The sequence below is a fragment of the Pleurodeles waltl genome, chromosome 1_1 (genome assembly GCF_031143425.1).
Source record: "Pleurodeles waltl isolate 20211129_DDA chromosome 1_1, aPleWal1.hap1.20221129, whole genome shotgun sequence".
Lineage (NCBI taxonomy): Eukaryota > Metazoa > Chordata > Amphibia > Caudata > Salamandridae > Pleurodeles > Pleurodeles waltl.
The window spans coordinates 301,406,110-301,425,238 of record NC_090436.1 but is presented as its reverse complement, the minus strand read 5'-3'; the positions used below and the strand labels follow the sequence as shown (position 1 = coordinate 301,425,238).

Genomic DNA, 19,129 nt, shown 5'->3' with positions numbered 1-19,129 from the left:
TTAAGCCGGTTTTATTAGGCAAAGGGTTTGGTGTATTTGTTGTTCCCAGATCAGCACAAGACCTTTTCACGTCCTGTGCTGTCTCCACATCAACCGTGTCTATTATCTCAGTATTGTTGGCAAAAAACAAACCTTTTGAGGTGTTGATGGAATTCGACTCCCTCTTCGAAAGCAAGAAATCTGTGATTTTATATCCTGCCTGTCTGCCCTGGCTTTGAGATTTGTAAAGTGAATCCTTTGATTGTGCCGGGTTTGGAGGTATTTTCCTTTCTATGGATTCGCTTTTTGGCTCATGGGAGCCTTGCCTTTGCCTCTTTGTAGATTGTTTCCTTCAACGTGTTAATGTCATCCTGCTGCCGGCCCTGGGTCTGAATATTCTAGCCAATTCTTTCTCAGATGAGAGACGCTTAAATATGCGTAATGTGTCAAACTATTGCTGGCTACTTCTGCTGATAGGGCTGCCTACAACCAAGTCTTTTAAGGAGTTGCCACCAGTTTCTACACCTTTTCCTGCTTAGTTTCTGAGGTTCTGTGTTGCAATGCTCTATGTTCTTTTACCCCATGGATCTGAACTGTACAATCTGGAGGCACCTGGGAGCCTAGAAGCCTGGAAGTGTCTTGCACACCTCTGAGTGTCTGCGTGCCTGTGCCTCCGCTTGTTATGATGTTTACGACATCTGGGCCCTTTGGTCTCTCTGGGCCCTTTCCGTCTGTCACTCCGTCCCTCTCCGGACCCTGTATGCTGTTCCAACAAGACTAGGGAGGTGGAGCAGATGGCACTGCTGATAGCTCGACTGGGGACAACTGGGGGCAAAAGCTGGGGCCAGAGGCACTGCTGAAGGTGGGGGCGATAGCGACCGGGAGAGCAGCAACTCCCCCTTGCCCTACCCTCACACCTTACAGTTTGCCTGCACTTACCAGCACTTCCAAGCTTCTTTCCTGCCAGCCAGCCACTACCAGCTACTGCCGCTACTACCGGGGCGCCGCCCGGTCCAGTTGACCTGCCGCCACTATTGAAAATTTGCAGCCCGAATCTCAATTTTCTGCTCTGCACTCGGGCTCGCGACCTTGCCGAGCCCCGTCCTGTCCTGCCGCGAACCACCCGGCAAAGGCTCACGTTGCGCTCCAGAATCTCCGCAGCACTTCCAACCAACGTCTGTTAGAGTAGGTTAGTATGTAGTTATAGTATATGTATTATTTTACGATTTATGTGTACTCTTTTGTGACTTCTTGCTCCTTGTTTGAATCTTTTCGCAGAACTTGGCACTCCGTTCTATTAATATGCATTATGCTTACATTAATTATTTGTATAATAGCCGTGCCTTCTAACTACATCGGACATAATAGCTTCGTACCAATCGTTTTGCTCAGAAAATATGTTCATTCACCGTTTACTAGAACACCTATTCTTAAATGTAATTTTTATGTGCAAATTGACAAGCTAAAGAGAATGTTTGCTTATGTGTCATCTTCATCCAGATTACTTTCACTGACCCAAGTAATGGACTCCTTCTGATGAGTACTACTAGGTATGAGTAACCTTTTTTGCATCCACCCTCTGGTGTCACTATAACTATATACTAAGCTACGCTAATGCACACACATTAAGCAACACTATTAACTATCTCTTGCCAGCATCAGTTCTTCCAACGAGGCTACAAACATATAGGCGCATGAACCATTAATATCTTAGTAAAGAATATTACTAATTGCCTTCTTACCTTAACATGAATGACTCACTGACAACATCAATTGAAAATCGGGTCACAAATATCTGTCTTGGATCCTCTTGATACTTTATTCCACAGGCTAAGCGACTTATCTTCTTCCTCTTTCACAACTACATTCAACTCACGGGGTACATTGAGTTATATTTTCTATCTACACCACATTGCAGCGCTTTCACAGCTAAATTTACTTGCTTTGAGATTACTCTCATTACTGATCTCACCATTACACATTATTTACAGCCTTGAAAAAGCCCCAGGTGAAACCACCATAGGGGCAAAACATGTGTCCAAAAAGGACATCAACAAATGTCCTTGATCCTCTGGCCAAATGGGCATCAATAAATACACTTGGATTCATCATCTTGACTCGGAGTACTAATTTCATATTACAAATCATAACAAGTTGCAAGCTCGAAATCTCATACTTGGACATAAAAGTGGGTTTTCAACTTTTTATTATCGCATGTTATTGACTTGGGGTAAATTGGTCCACACCCCTCTCTGACAACCCTCAATATAAAACATAATTGGGCATTCTTCAGGAAGAGAGAGGTGGGCCACAAAAACTTCGTCCTTTAGTTATATCAGCACTTTGGGGCATATTTAAGGAAAGTGGTGCTGCACCTAGTGCAGCGCCACTTTCCTTGCGCACCTTAGCGCCGCCTCCTCTACTGCCACCATGTGTGCACCGTATTTAATATACAGCGCACCATGGAGCAGGGTAGGGGGCAATAGCATAATTTTTATTGACGCTATTGATGTACTCTGCAGGAGCAGTGCCAAAATATTGGCGTTACTTCTGCAGAGTACATAGGGGCACATTATAAATAATGGAAGCTCCCTTTTAACGCCTGCTCAGTGCCGTAAATAATGATGCAAGGAAATCTTTTGGATTTCCTTGCCCCATTTTTTGCCCCCCCCCTAATAGAGAAACGCCCCCTTTGCATACATTATGTCTGGCGCAGGCAAAATGAAGCGCAAAGGGTTACAAAGTCACTTTGTAAATATGGCACGAGGATTTTGGCCTCATTGGGCCACATTAGTATAAAAAATGTAAAAAATGGTGCCAATGTGGTGCAGGGTGGGGCTAGGTGCTTATATAAATGCCCCTAAACTTCCATATCGATGCTGGATCTGTAAACTTAAGGAACAACAGCACATGGATTGTCTAATTTCAGAGTAGAAGGTATTAGATGCCATTAACCACCTTAAGGGGCATATCTATAGTCTGTTTGCGCGTCCTTTTTCTTTACGCAAAAACAGCGCAAACTTAACTCCATAATTATATTTTGACGCTAGACCCATCTAGCGCCAAAATATTGGAGTTATCGTCATTTTTTAGCTGTTTGAACCCACCTTACATCATTGAGAAGCAAGGTAGGTGTCCCATCCAAAAAATGACTCTAAGGCCCTGATTTATACATTTTTTGCGCAGCATTACCGTCATTTATTGATGCAAAAGCAGCACAAACTTACACAAAAACAATTGTATTTTGTAAGTTTGTGCCGCTTTTTGCAAAAAATGACAGTAAAGCGGAGCAAAAAAAAGTATAAATCAGGGCCTAAGTCCGTAGCTCCTTATTTATCCCCCATGAGCACGGGTGGGAGGCGGGCCAAAATAATGGCGCTAAGCCTGCTTAGCACCATTATTTGACCCCTGGGTCAGACCAGGCGTTAAGTTACCTGTGGACCCATTTCCATGGCCAAAAACCATGGAATGGGCCCACAGGTGCCCACCCCAAGCCCCAGGAACACCCCCACTCACACCAGAGGAAGGGGGACCCCATCCTGGGTAAGTAGTATATAAGGTTTTGACTGTGCCATTGAGGGCCCCTGGCCATGGCCATTGGGGTGGTGGGCAGGACTCCTGTCTTTAGTAAGACAGGAGTAATTTTTGGGTGCTATTGCGTGAAGTAATGACGCTAGGCTGGTTAACGCCATATATATTGGCGTTAACCAGCCAAGCATCATTTCTGTTGCCCTAACGCCATTTCCCCCTAAAACCGCCACCTCAGCTAGCATCTTTTCTTTTGATGCTAGCGGATACCTACCACTGCTTGCGCCATTCCATAAATATGGCGCCCTGCTTGCGCTCAGGAATGGCGCAAGCCAGCAGTAATCTTTTTGATGCAAAACTACGTTTGCCGCAGTTTTGCGCCAAAAAAGTATAAATATGAGCCTAAATCTGGTAATCTGCCGTCCCAAACAGGGGCAAGTCTTTAAATATTTGGCCAATCTACTAACTCAGCCATTTCTAGATTTGATTGAGAATGCCATAGAGAGTGGTGCTTCCCCCTCCCAAAATGGTTAAGGATCACATAGTCCTTATTTTGAAACCTTGCCGTCCCCTAAAAGTGTGCCATATGTCCCAGGTTCTCTGATAGATGTGAACCCAAGCTCCTTGCCGCCATCCCGACGAAACACCTATATGCACTTTTTTAAAACTCAGATCCATACGAAGAAAGTACAACAAAGAAAAGCTATACTCTGCATACTTTGCCAGCCTTATTGCAACATAAAGGTGAGTACACAAAATAGCTGTGGGACTGAAAAAGAAAGTAATATGAAGACCAGTGGCTAATTGTCTTTTGAATTTAAAAAATAAAAGAGCAAAGCAAGTTTTGGAATTACGTTAAAAGGTTAGGTAACACCAACAGCCCCCAGATGGTGTGTAGTGTGGGTGTCTCTGTGTGGCAAATACATATTCTGCAACCTTACACCATTATTGGCACAAACACTTGACTGGTGAGAACCCTAGGTCATATATGTGACCATAATACGATCACGCAGGAATATCTGATAGACTTCAATGAAGAGAGCAACAAACTATGTTGCATATTTTTTTTTTTAACTTTATTTTAGATTTTGCTCGTACATTGAAAAAAGTAAATGTGACACAAAGGAGAAACAGAACCAGCAACGTAAAACTTGCTGCTTATCCCAACTATCCCCAGCATCTGCAGAGCGAACGGAATCTAGTAAATGTTAAAAAGAGGCACGTTTTAAATAATGAATACCAGGTCAGCGAACATACATCTATTGGACCTCATAAAGACACACCTGGAATCCAAATCCCCAGAAAAGAACATATGCAGTCAAGGAACTATACACCGGCTTCCTCAAAGCTGGAGTCCAGATTGGATCCATCAGTGATTGCTCCATGGTTATGAAATTGCTCCAGCATCAAGACCCATGTTGCAATGTAATCCAGTTCCTTGTCATCTGTTCTAGAGAGTCTAATGTGCTGCTTCTCGGCTACAGCCCACTCCAAGACATCCCTGACCCACATGTTACACTGAGGCGCCCAAGTGCCCATCCAGGTAATAGAAACTCTACACTTTACTTGGAAGAGTGCCAACTGCGCAAATTTGTACAACATGTTATTGTCCCATGGCATTGTTTCCAGCAAAAGACTCCCGAAACTGTTGCATAATTAGTAGAAAGAGTACTAAAGTTGCACTGTAGCAGTGTAGATCATATGATGCCCACAGAAATAATGGAATTCCTGGCAGCTTGTTAATTGTGGTTGCCTCCTGTGCTTAGAGCATCATTTCAGTTACCCACTCCTATTGACTCATGGTGTGGCTCCATTGTATGCCTTCTTTTAAAAAAAGGGCAGTAGATCAGATCCAGCTTGCTATTATCTGATTGCATTCTAGATGTTGATGGTAAGGCTTACTGTAGGATTTTATTAAACGAATGGGTTGATAGTGAAAACAAATAGTTTCTTTTTTTTAATATCTGCAGTGCTTTGGATAACGTTATAGCGCTGTTGTCGCATAGGTTCTCATTATCCTCATGAGACTACTGGATTCGGGCGGCAGAATCACCTGTACTGCGGGGGACTGAGTCTGATCCCGCACCATGTGACACCTGTCAGCCTAATCCGGTTTTTGTTCCGGCTAACTAGCAGTGCCTCATCTCCACCCAAGAGAAGGGATGATTGGGGTAACCGGGCACATGACAAAAATAACTCCTCAGGGGAATCGTGGTCACACAGATCTCATCCTTTTCTCTCAGTTACATTAGCCTCACATATGCAAGGACAATCCGAGGCAGAGTATAGTTCAATAAGGTTTTATTGAAGTGACTGCATCTTAGATAATAAGGCATGTATTGCAATAACTAGGACGATGAAGCACAATAAGATTAAAATTGTGGCAAGGAGAGTAAAACACAAAAATAACACTACCATATTGTCCCTAGAATTTGTAGAGATAGTTCCTACCTAAGCTATGTTAGAGCACAGCATGTTAAGCTCTAGTTCTGCCCTTCAGGTGTCCCCTGGGAAGACATCACCCCTCTTACCTGAGCAAGAGGCCTGTAGTCTACATAAGCAGCTGCAGCGAAGCAGTCAGCGTACAGTCATGGCCATCTGACTGGAATCTCCCTCTAACGTACATGGGTCAAAGTAGTGTTTTTATAATAAAACAGCTGATGTTCCAAGAAAGGATCCCTTAAGATTGTGTATGTTTCTGTGAACATTGGAAACAAAGCGTACCACTTTTGCTGGCAACCTATCTTACTGCAGCCTTGAGAAAAGCACAGTGTGAAAGAAATGTCTTGTTTAAGAAAGCAGTGCTGACCTAGGCGAAGAACAGCTAGATAGAGAAAATAAAACAAGACCGCAAATGCGGCTACAGTTAAAATATTATAGCGAAGCTAAAATAAAACATATCTAGGTTAAAGTGCACAGCGGCAGGCCTAGTTTGCTAAAATAACATGTATAAAACTATAGCTAATATGGCTACACAACACTATCATTTTTGGCACTTTGGGTTATAATGCAGGAATGCAGCTCTTTCTTATTATTTATTTGGCTTTTCTCATGATTTCAACAGTCGATCAATACAGTAAGGAGCAATGGAGAGAGAGAATGCCTCCACACCACCAGGCGAAAGGCTTCTTCCTCATTCCCAAGAAGGACACATCCCTCAGGCATACCCTGGATCTCACACAACTAAACAAATGCATCCTGATGGAGTGTTTCCATATGACAGCCCTGTCGATGTCATCCCTCTGCTTCAACAAGGTGATTACATGATGGTGCTCGATTTCAGGAATGCATACTTTCAAACACCCATCCATCTTTCACATTGCTGGTATCTTTGCTTTGTGGTAAATAGCTGTTATTATAAATTCAAGTTGCTTCCTTTTGGTGTCACCGCCGCTCTAAGGATGTTCATGAAGTACCTTCCAGTGGTGGCCACCCTCCTGCAAGGGGGAGGGGCAATCGTGATCCTAGCCCAATTCAAGCAGCCATTTCCCTGCTCCACAGCCTGGGATTTACCTTAAATGCCAACATGCCCCACCACTTATCTCAACACATCCAACCTTCCTGGGATCTGTGTTGAACACAGTTACAGGAAAGCATACCCCAACCAACAGAGACTGTTGACATTTCAGCAACTAATGCCTCCTTTGCAGCCCAATCATCAACCCACAGTCAGAACAATGATGCGCCTCTTATGGATGATGGCCTCATGCATCTCTATTGTGCGCCAAGCCAGGCTTCACATGCTCAACCTACAAAAGAGCCTCACTGGGCAGTGGTCAGCTGGAAGATCTAGTGTTGATAAAGGCCAGCACTCACATCTCTGTGCATGGGTGGAACAGCAACACCCAGACCCAATTCCCCAGGTGACCACAGACTTCTTTCTCACAGGTGCACATAACACCATGACTGTACAGGGGGTATGGGCCCATCAACACTAGGGGCCCACCACATCAGGTACCTGGAATTGCTAGACATACACCTAGCCCTCAAAGTTTTCTTCTAGGTAGATCAAGATTATTTGTTGAAATGTAATCTTTATCAAGACATGCAACATGACCATCATGTGCTAGCCACAGAAATAAAGTGACATGCACTCTTCCCAGCTCTGTGCACTAGCACAGGGAATCTGGCATTGGGCCAGACTGAGTTGTGAGATTCAACTCTTAGTGGAACATCTTTTGAGGGTGGACAGTGAATTTGCAGACTTGCTCAGCAGGACACATCATCAGGTCCATCAGTGGATACTCCACCATCAAGTCCAACACACCAAATATACACCTGTTTATCACCTCTGAAAATGTAAAATGCTCACAACTTTGCCTCCATATACCTACACACTGACAGTCTGTGGGCAATGCACTGTAGACAAATAGGTCAGAAATCTTTGCCTATGCTTTTCCTCCTTTCACACTCCTTCCATATGTGGTGAAGAAAATGAGTCAAACATCCCTAGCGCTTACCTTTGTGGTTCCCACTTGGGCCAGGCAGGCCTGTTACTCCATGCTTTTTGGGATGTCCATCAGCAACCACATCAAGTTCCCGCTCAGCCCAAACCTTCTCACATAGAGTCAAGGCCAGATCGGGGACATAGACCCCCGACAGCGGAACCTAAGGAACTGGTACCTAAGGTCTTAGAATTTAATTTTGCTATCTAAAACTTTCCCGGGAATGCATGACTATTCTGCGGGTAGACTGTAGGCCCACTATACTGGCCTGCTCCTCTTTAGGATCCTAGCAGTGAAGGCTTTTATTGAGGGTCTTTAGAGGGTCATACCTTCCAAAATACCTCTTGCCACCATTATGGAACCTTGATGTAGCCCTAACAAGGTTCATGGGGCACTCTTTGAACCTTTACTCTTGTGCCCCCTCCAACTCTTTTGCTGAATGGCCTTCCTATTGGCCATTACTTCCCCCATACGCATACAAGAACCTGTCATTCAGGTTCACAAAGATAAGGTTGTTCTTAGCATGAATCCTAAAAATGTAACCCCAGGTCACATATCCTTTTAGTCTTTTCTTTTTTTTTTTTTTTTTTAATATCTTTTTATTGAGTTTAATACATAAACAGTATAACAAAGGCAACATAGCATAGTCATGGGTCCCTAAAGGGGTATTGTGTCAGTAGGCAGTTTTGTAACAAAATCTAAAACGTGTCACTGCTATGAACCCTGGGAGGCCCCAGTGGACGCCTCCGCCATTCCTCGGTGTGAGCGCCACGGAGACAAAATTTTCCCCTGTTTTTGGGGGCACCCCCTGCCCATATAGATGGCTTTTTTCAGCAAGCATGCACCAGTCCATGTCATGTTCCCATCCCTTTACAGTTGGCGCCTCATGTGCCCCCATATACCTGCTATATTCCGTTTTTCTACTGACAATCCCAAGGATACCCATAATGTGTTATATCTTGTGGGTGGGTCTTCGCCCTATACATGCAGAAGACATGTTTTGGCCGAGTTTGATTCCCACTCCCAGGACCTCTCCCATTCGTTTCTGTATTGCCAACCAATAAGGCTGTATCGCAGGGCAGGCCCACAGGATATGAAAGAATGTGCTCCTCTTCCCACAGTCTCTAAGGCATAGGTCTGTTGGGCTGAGCATCATGGCATGCATGGTGGTGCTGGGGTAGTAGGAGCGATGTAAGATGTGTTGCTGTATAAGGTGGAACCCCACATTGATTGCCACTTCTTTAAAGGACCCAGTGGACTCTTCCCATTCCCCTTTGTCGAAGACCCCAACATCACTCTCCCATTTGGATCTTAAAGTAGTGAGGGTGTCAGGCGAGTTTTTGATGTGTGCTGTAGTGCGTGATGAAGTTGGAGATATTTAAAGGCTTCTGTGGGTGCCAGATCATATTGGGATTGTGGCAAGTTTGTGTTAGTAGTGGCTGATTTGTAGAGTACCCCTTGTTAGCCCCCATTTCCTAAAGACAATCCCTCCAGTCTGTACCCTCGGTCATCCCTGGTGGCGAACTCCCAGTCATTGACCATGGCTAATTGTATTGCCCAGTAGTATTTTATAATATCCGGAAGGCCAATCCCCCCCATCGTAGATCTCACGTTCAAATTTTGTAAGAGCTATGCAAGGAGGACTTGTATTCCATAGGAGTAGTCGGAATAGAGAGTCCCTCAGGTATCAGATATGGAGTGTTTGGAGGGCATATAGCACCTGGGTAATATCAACATCTTAAACAGTGCTGCTCTGCCAGTAGGGACAGTGGCAAGCCCCTCTAATGCTGTACGTCTGCTGCAAAGTGGTCCACCAGAGGACTCAGATTATATTGGTGGAAAAGATGGGGGTCTGAGGTGTCGTGGATCCCCAAATATTTGAAGCTCCCTGTAGCAATGGACATTGGTAGTCCCCTAGAAGGACGGACACAGGGCCCTTATTCTGGTGTATAAGGGACTTCTCCCAATTGCTAGTGGACAATGAATGTTGTCCAAAAATAATTAGGATCTGTGTCAGCTGAGTAATGGACATTTGGGCATTAGTAACATAGAACAGGATGTCATTGGCGTATAGGGAGATACACCTTTCCCAATGTTCCCCCTAGTCAATTCCTCGTACCAGTGTGTCCTGTCGGACCTATATCATTAAAGGTTCTAGGTCAAGGGCGAAGATCAGCAGGGAGAGTGGGCACCCCTGCCGCATCCATCTGTGGGGGCGAAAACCATGAGAGGTTGTCCCATTCACCTTAATGTGAGGCATGGGCTCCCTGTATAACAAGCGCAGCCAGCCTATGATGTTTGGTCTCAAACCTCTTTGTTCTAGCACTCCGAACGTATAGTTCCACTCTAATGAGTCGAACACCATGGAGGTGTCCACGTACATCACCAGAGTGGATATAGCCCTCTCCCTTGATCCCGCCATGCCCCTGTAGAGTTTACTGAAGTTCAGCCTCATCCCTCTATTCGGCATAAAGCCGGATTGATCTGGGTGCACCAGGGATGTTATCACTTGGCATAGGCGATTAGCCAGATGCTTAGCTATGAACTTTATCTCCACATTAAGGAGGGGGATATGGACCGGTAGGAACTACATTTGTCTGGGGGTTTCCCTGCCTTGTGGAGTACCACTATTGTTGCCTATCTCTGGTCATCTGGGAGGTAACCTACAGACCGTGCCTTTGACAAAAAGAAAGGGCCAACCATTTTTCCCTTAGGTAACATCCCAATGCCTGACAGGTGCAAGGTGGCCTGTGATAAACTACACACTTCTACCAAGCACTACTGTGTGGTCATCTTAACCCACCAGCAGACTATGGTTAGCCAGATGGTCTTAAAGACTTTGTTCCAGACATCTATATCACCCACAGACTAGCCACCACCTATATCGGGTACTACTTTAAAGTCTAGTTAGAGCATGTATCACAACCCCAAATGCTACAAAAAGCAAATGTTACTTACCCTGTAAGCATCTGTTTGTGGTGTTAGTGCTGTAGATTCTCATGCTTCCACACTCCTTCCTAGAAGCTTGTGTTGCTTGCAGATCTCTTCTTTTATCACCAGGTTAACACTGCACAGTATGCATGGTGCAGCGTGCTGTGCTCACTTGACTCTCCACACACATTCCCACCCACTGTGCCTAAAACAATCTAAGATGGAGTTAGTGCCTATGTGCATTGTTCACTAAGGGAGGAATCACAGCACATCTCATGAGTTGAAAGACTTCTTCCAGGAAAAACAGCTTGCAAAGATATGAGCCCAACTGGGAGTTGTTTGCAGAAAATGCGAGTCTACAGCAGTTCACAATATGGACAGATGCTTACAGGGCAAGTAAATGTATCTCTATGAGTTGACAGACAGACATGGCACCTCATATCTCCACTCCTTGTGACTCTGTCCCCTTTCTATAGCCAGTCCTTGACCACAGTGCTTAATTTGTTAAACAGATTATGTACTTTTCCCCAAGTGTTTTCTTAGGTGGCCACAACCTACTTACACCACTGATGTGCCTCACTTCCACTGGAGCCACCCACTTCCACCAATGTCATTGTGCCAGCTTGGACTCCTTCCAGAACTGTTGGTGCACTCAGAGTCAGGAAGGCAGGGGGAACCAAGGGTTTGTGTGTGAAGGCTTGCTTTAATTTTTATCTTACAGTGTTGAATCTTTACTTGTTAGCACAACAGATCAGACCTTCACATAGCTGATAAACGTAAACCTAAAGAATGCAGGCATACAAATAACCTAAGCAAAATCTAATTTGTTAGATTAGCTTCCTCTGGTTATCTTTTAAAAACTTGGGCCTGACCTGAATTGCAGTAAGTGGCTGAAGCAAGCCCCTTCTACCCACCGGAGGTTTGAGGTAGTCATCCCCATGAGAACTTTTTGGAAAAATTGGGTGCAAATAGTGCACTTTACAACTGATACTCACTTAGATTTGCTAAAACACCATGGCCATTACTTGCAGTATACCATCTTTCTATATATCATTTTAAAATAAAATTATGTTCTGAATCACACTGACCTTGAGCTCACTTGCCTAGTCTTCACTCACTATCAAGGAGGTGAGAAGGTTTAGTCGCTATGTGTAGTGCTTGTAATGACCTGCTTTTGCAATTTAGCTCCTCAGGTCATAGAGTTTTGTTACCTTAATTTGCCACCAGAATGCATGTACATTCTTAAGGAAGCTCATAGACCTACCACTTGAGCTTGCTAGTGGCTATGTGACAAAGTGGAAATGTTTTGTCTACTACTGACACTCATAACAAATTGACCCTTTCAAAGCCATTGTACAAGACCTTGTTGGTAACCTGCTTCACATAGAAAAGGCTGGTTTAGCGTTTAACATCTATACGATTAAATCTCGCTGCAATGGCTACATATCTCCAAAATAGGCAATACCTTTCCTTGTTAAAAGTACCAGTGATTAAAGCCTTCATGGAGGGACTTAAATGAGTTATTCCACCATGGGTTCCAGCCAGACCCTCATGGAACCTCAATGTTATTCTTACAAGACTCATGGGCCGATCATTTGAATCCCTACACATGCCCCATTCAATTATTTTCTTGGAAGGTGGCATTTTTCGTCACTATCACTTCACTTAGACGTGTTAATGAGCTCCAGGCTTTTTGCTTGGAAGAACCTTTGTTCCAACTACATAGATACAGGGTGGTTCTCTGCATCAATCCTACATTTCTCCCTAAAGTGTTTTCCCAATTTAACCTCAACCAATCCATTGAATTGCCAGTCTTTTCCCACAACCAGATTATGTGGCGGAAAGAGCTCTTCATACATTAGATGTTAAGAGACTTTGGGGGTTATTCCAACTTTGGAGGAGGTGGTAATCCGTCCCAAATGTGACGGATTTACCACCAGCCGTATTACGAATTCCATAGGATATAATGGACTCGTAATACGGCTGGTGGTATATCCGTCACTTTACCGTCACTTTTGGGACAGATTACCACTTCCTCCAAAGTTGGAATAACCCCCTTTATGTTCTATATTGATAGAACCAAAACGCTCAGAAAAACTAAACTACTTTTTGTATCATTTTCACCTTCACATAAAGTCAATCCTATATCCAAATCAGGCATAGCCAGATCAATAGTAAAATGTTCAAGCGTGTTATACTAAGGCCAGAAGACCTTTACCTAATCCTCCCAGAGCACACACTACTCAGAAAGAGGGAGCATCCATAGTTTTTCTAGGAAACACTCCATAGCTGATGTATGTAAAGGAGCTACATAATCCACATGACCTACCTTCACAAGTCATTTTAGTGTGTATGTTTTACCATGCCAAGAAGCCAGTGTGTGTCAGGTAGTGCTATGTACTCTTTTTCAAACAACAACACCCCCCACAGGTTAGCCACCGCTTCTGAGGGGGGACTTCTTTACAGTCTGTGCAGAGCATTTGTACATCCAGCCACACATGCCTCAAATGGAATATGTTACTCTGTAATCATCTGTTCGTGGCATGCAGTGCTGTAGATTAACGTCCGCCCACCCTCCTCCCTCGACACCTGTGGCCATATCAGTCTATTCTACTTTTTCACATGGACATCTCTTAACTTAAACTTATTTTAAAGTCCATTCTCACCCTCCAGGGGAAAACAAGCCAACAATGGAGTCTATGCCCATGTGCAGTATCACAGAGAAGGATGAGTCACTCTACCTCGTGACTCAAAATATTTTTTCAAAGAAAAACAGCCTGCACTCACCTGGACCCAACACTAGATGGCAGGAGTATGCAGAGCATGTGAATCTACAGCACTACATGCCACGAAAAGATGCTTACAGGATAAGTAACATATGCCTTACTTCTTGTTTTTATCTCTTTCTAAGTGTGCTGCATTCTGCAGCACACTTAGAAAGAGAAAAACACCTCTCAGTATTGTTTTTATGCAGGAAGGTGTCCCTTCTTGCACAAAAACAATCCTGGGTGTAACACAGGCACCTTAGCACCATGGTGTTGGCTTATGGCAGCCACAAGTGCACCAGCGCAGAGAGAGAGCAGGATTGCGCTATATGTTAGTAAATATGGCGCATTCCTGCCCTCTCCATATGATGCAGCGCAGCAAGTTATCTTGCTGCATTGCCCTGAGTCCGATCTTGATCAATCTGGGCCCAGATCTTGGTTATGAATTCATATGCTAGGTCCTATCTCTTTATGTGAGTGTTTTATTGGATTATGCTATATAAATTTGCTCTTGTATGAGACAGTTTCCAAGGATAGGTGGCTTTATTTTGGGGGTTCATTATTGAATATAGATTCAGTGATTATATCAGTCTCGCATGAGGCTACCATTTTAGTTAAATATCACTGAATCCATTTGTGCCAAATATATGTTCCCCCAGCAAAGGACAAACCAATATTACAGGTAAGATATAAACATTCTAAAAAGTTATGGTGCTTATTAAAAAGTGATTGGAAAAATTGAAAAAGCACAATGCAATTGATCTGCACTGTATTGCAGATTTTCCATCTTGAGGATCTGATAGAGGAGACTGGTTTTGTTCTGGAACAAGACTCTGAATACTGCCAGAAGTTCTTGGAAGAAGAAGAGGAAATAACTCTTAACGTTTCTGGCAAAGGAGGAGGAAGCAGAACATATCAGGTACATTTGTGTGTTTTATTTGATATCTGCTGCTCTGTAAGCACAAGGTTGTCATCTGCAGGTGCAACACTTTCAGTTGTTATACTATGACCAGAAAGAATTAGGGAGTGTAATTTTCCATTTCATCTTCCTATAATGTATACTGATTTAGTAGCCAGTAAATAATAGCATTAATCCTTCCAGTGTCATACAAAACTCCATTAGTCACCTTTCCTCTTTCACCATGGATTTAACCACTTAAATGGTTTATTGGCAGACTGAAGTAAAGTCCAATGGTTCGACTCCATTTTTGAGTAGGCCCGACTCCATCTTGGGAACTGTAAGTCACCATCCGTTCCCGATGTTTGCAGAATCGTGGTCAAATCTGCCAGTGATGCAAATGTCGTCTGACCTTCTCTTTCTAAGAACTGTGAAAGAGTCAAGTCATTCAGCTAATGACATAGATATAACAACTCATGCAACATTAGTCTGAGACATGTGCCTACTGATCACCATGCCAAGGCCAAATAAGAACTAATGCAGAGATACAGCCAAACTAGCGTAGTCTGAATTGATGTCCTTTCATCTTACGTGTTCATTAGGAAATGTCTGGGATGCACACATTGATGCGCATACTCTGTCAGACATCCCCAAACGTATGTAAGAAATTCCAATCTCCGAAAAGATTTCGAATATAGGTACTGCACTTGACCACTTGCCAGGAGAGATCATTTGCCCAGATTATTGCAATAAGATTCTGCCAGAGACTGTCTCACCTACCACCAGCGCACTTTGAAGGTGCTGCATCTTGCCTGATGCTGATAAAGCCAAGTTCCTGAGAAAGACTGCTACCGCAGGCATGTTTGCCCTTCACAGAAAACACTGTCTTCATGCCTGAGCTCTTTCTGTCAACAAGGTATACAGTGCATTGCTTCCCCCTAAAAAAAACTCTAGACTGCAAGTTACTCTAATTTCCATTTCTTAGTGTAGCGCATAGAAGTAGGTTTTAGAGTGTTAGGTTTTATATTATATTTTAAACATGTAAATTTTATTCTTGTTGCTCACAACGTGCCTTCTTGCTGTTTCCATGATATTGTATGTAGTTATTTTAGATGTACTAAGATACAGGTTTGTCCTGCTTTTAATTAAAAGTGTCTATTCTTCTTAGAGCAAGTTGTGTATGTGATATTGTGAATAATGAAATAAGTTTGCTTCTGTTACCACGGTGCCCCGGATCCCTTTGCGGGGATTATTAGTAACCCAAAGGCAATAACTCTACTTCAGCTGTGTATTGGGTGGGGTTCTGTGAGGCTACCATTACCTGTCTTTCACATTCAGCGTTGGTACTTTGAACCCAGTTTATCTTTGTCACCTGTGGGTGGGAAAGCAAACTTTGCACAACTGCACCCTAGTCGTGGTTTACTCAACAAAACCATGTGTTATATTATTTATTAATTTTTCTTTGCCGGTCAAATTGATATATGGGAAAAGATTTAGAAATATATGCATGAAAAGATTACTGTATTAAGACCCACAGAATTCCTATGAAGATGTGGAATGTATCAAAGTACAGAATAATACAAGCAGCTCCAATTCTCTAATTGCCTTCAACATACTTCTTTTTAAAGTTGTAGCATACTTTATATTCATTTATCCTTATTTAAACAGACATATTCCTCCTATTAAAAATACAGCCTTGTTACAGTATAACAGTATGGATGCCTTTGTTTGTCACTTTATCTACTGTGATAATTTATGAGTAAGGTGGGTACGCCTACAGGTGTTGCGTATGGCCTCGATACAGCGGGCGTTGCCTTCATGGACCATTTTTGGGGGAAAATAAGATTTCTGCAGGAGAAGCATAGCAAATTTGTGCTCTAAAGTTTACTACACTATTCTTTGATATTAAAACACCAACCTGCTTTTTTGAAACATTACAAAATACGTTTGGTTAGTTCTGTCATCAAATCTTACTTTTGAGTTTGAATTATAGTTTCTCAAAATGCTACTGTTTCTGAGTCATGGATCACTTTGACTCTCTAGCAGGTGTCCCACCTGTGGCTGTATTATAGAATGTGCAATGGGAATGTCTACCTCTTGTTTGTACCTCAGGGCACTTTTGTATTAGACTCTGCGTCCACATCTGTATTGTGGATTGTGCTGGTGCAAATATGTGCCAGCACGATCATGTAGAGCATTCCCATATTTACATGGGGGTCTGACCCCATGCATATAAACAAATACTTTGTTAGGAGGTGCTCTGATATCATATTACCATCATATTGTTTGTGAAGAGCAGTTATGTAGTACCTTATATTAGAATCAAAAATATTTGGCACATGGACTATAAACCACATAGAGGTGGTGCACAGTTGGTGTACACCCAAGTGGCACCTTTGGGAAGGGGGTATGGAGATCTCAAGAACAACCTAGACATCTCCTTATAGGTGGGTGCAGTTAATAATTGCACCTGCCTGCTGAGGTATCTCTGGCCTTCCTTTTGAAACACATTCCATGTTGCCATTTGCAGTGAAAGGCAGACCACCAGTTTCAAACAGATGGTCGGTCTTTCACTAATATGTTGTTCGTACCCTCACTCTGAACTGTGCATTGATTATAATAGGATGCACTGTCCCAGTCTGCACTTGGCGCTGTGTGGGGCAGTGTAATCTTGCCCTAGATGGTCTTCATTATTTGTAAAACCACCCACAATTATATGCCATTATTTTCAAAAATGGATTCTATTCCCAGATTCGAAAGGGTGGGAAGGATCTTTTCTGTCACATAGAGAGCTACTGTTGCACCACTGTTTTGAACTACATGTTTCATCCTTCTTTGGACTTCCATCTAGAACTGCATTCCATGCTTGTGGCCCTATTGTTTGCAGGCTTATAATTGACTTGATGTTAAAGGAACATAGCCTGACTTCACTTTCCCAGTTGCCTACGTGGTCTTTGGATTTACCTGGTTAGTGCCATCTTCTTGTAAAATCAGGTCAATAATTGTGAGATTTTACTTCTTTTCAGCCACCAGTCCGTGTAACCAAAGGGTTCTTAGTCTGATACCCAGGATTTCTTCATGCTAATTACAAAAGTAGTTGAGGCTGTAGATTTCCAGGCCCGGAACTCACTTCGCTGTTGTCTATTGTGTGCACAAATCAACTATACTTTATTGTCTAAGTTACTGATCTTGAATTGGAAGAGTCTTACAAACCCTGTCTAGGTGTTTGTAATATCTCAGTGGCCCTGTCTAGGTCTTTGTAATTTATAAGTGACCCTACATTCAAGCCTGTTCTAGATGAGACATTGTGTTAATTCGTCGGCTGATAATCCTAAAATCCAAATTCTTAATTCCAAAGGGCTTTAGGTGATTTATTAAGCTTTTCATTAACCCCTCCAGTATCATACAAAAATTGATCCTTATCTAACTAAACTGCAAACAATTTTAGTTGCTCTGTGTCTTGGATAGCCACTGGAAAAGACCCCAATTGTTTAGCGGGATCAGGAATACTTGGTCTCTGAATCAATGCCAAGGGCAACAGTAGTTGTTGCTAAACTTTTTTAGTCCTCTCAAAGTCTTATGAAATTTCCCATCACGTACTGTGTAGTGGCCCTCCAATTCTTGGTTAAAATAGATTTTTGTGATGCCGTTGAGAGCAACTGTTGTTCACAGGACATCTTTTAACATGGACGTTCCATCTTTTCAACTTCAATACATGAAAGGAGAGTCCTGGATGAAGGTGGATAGCATTTGATAGTGCAGTTCTTACAGTACAGCCCAGTACTGTTCAAATTACCATGCGTGTGACTAAATGGCTTGGAGTATTAATGATGGTGTGGAGAGTGTCTGTTTTATTGTGATGGCTGCTGTAACTTTTCTGCACTTCCTTCCCCCTATTACCCAATGTTATTTGGTCTCCTGTGCCTTGGTGCCAACAAAGTGAACAAAACAAAGATGTTGGGTGAGAATGTGATTTTAAATACGCAGACTATCACTTACAGTAACAACTCTAATCAGCAAGTAGCTCTGTTGACTATCCATTAAGCCATGTAATGATTATTCTTCATCTCATTTCTTTGATGAAGATGAACAATTGGGGATGATGACTCCCATTGACGGATTCACTGCTGGCTCTGCCGGCAGAAATACATTCTCAGTGATGCTGCCAGCATTGAACAAGTGCTCACTCTAGAAGGGCTGCCATTTTTAGGGTTGGTCCCTATGACACAGAAGTGCTCTCAATTTATTATCTGCCCAGATGGTCCATTCATGCTGTAGGAGCTAATTAAATTTAATTAAAATGTGTGTTTAAGTTAGCATAAGTATGCAGCAAAACGATTTTATTTGGGCCTGAGCCTGATAAAACTGAAAACCTGGCTTTAAAAAAAGTTGCAGAGAATATACTGTATTAATTTTTTTCGTTTGTACAGTGTTTCTCCTTCCTCTATAAAAAAAAAATGAAATCTGTGTCAATGTTTACTTTTGCTGTAACAATTCACTAGCTCCTGCCTGCTGCTGGATGAACATGCATATAGGGGGCAGATGTACTTAGAATTCATACACGCAGTGCAGTAGGGCCAGTT

The 19,129-nt window shown here is 42.9% G+C and overlaps 1 protein-coding gene across 1 annotated transcript in view; it reads left to right on the top strand.

Moving 5' to 3' along the window:
• Positions 1-19,129, top strand: part of DHX29 (DExH-box helicase 29) — a 935,315-nt gene that overhangs the window by 599,576 nt on the left and 316,610 nt on the right. The window contains exon 14 of the mRNA XM_069222079.1: positions 14,427-14,567. Coding sequence (XP_069078180.1) covers positions 14,427-14,567 — 141 coding nt within the window. The remainder of the gene's footprint in view (positions 1-14,426; positions 14,568-19,129) is intronic.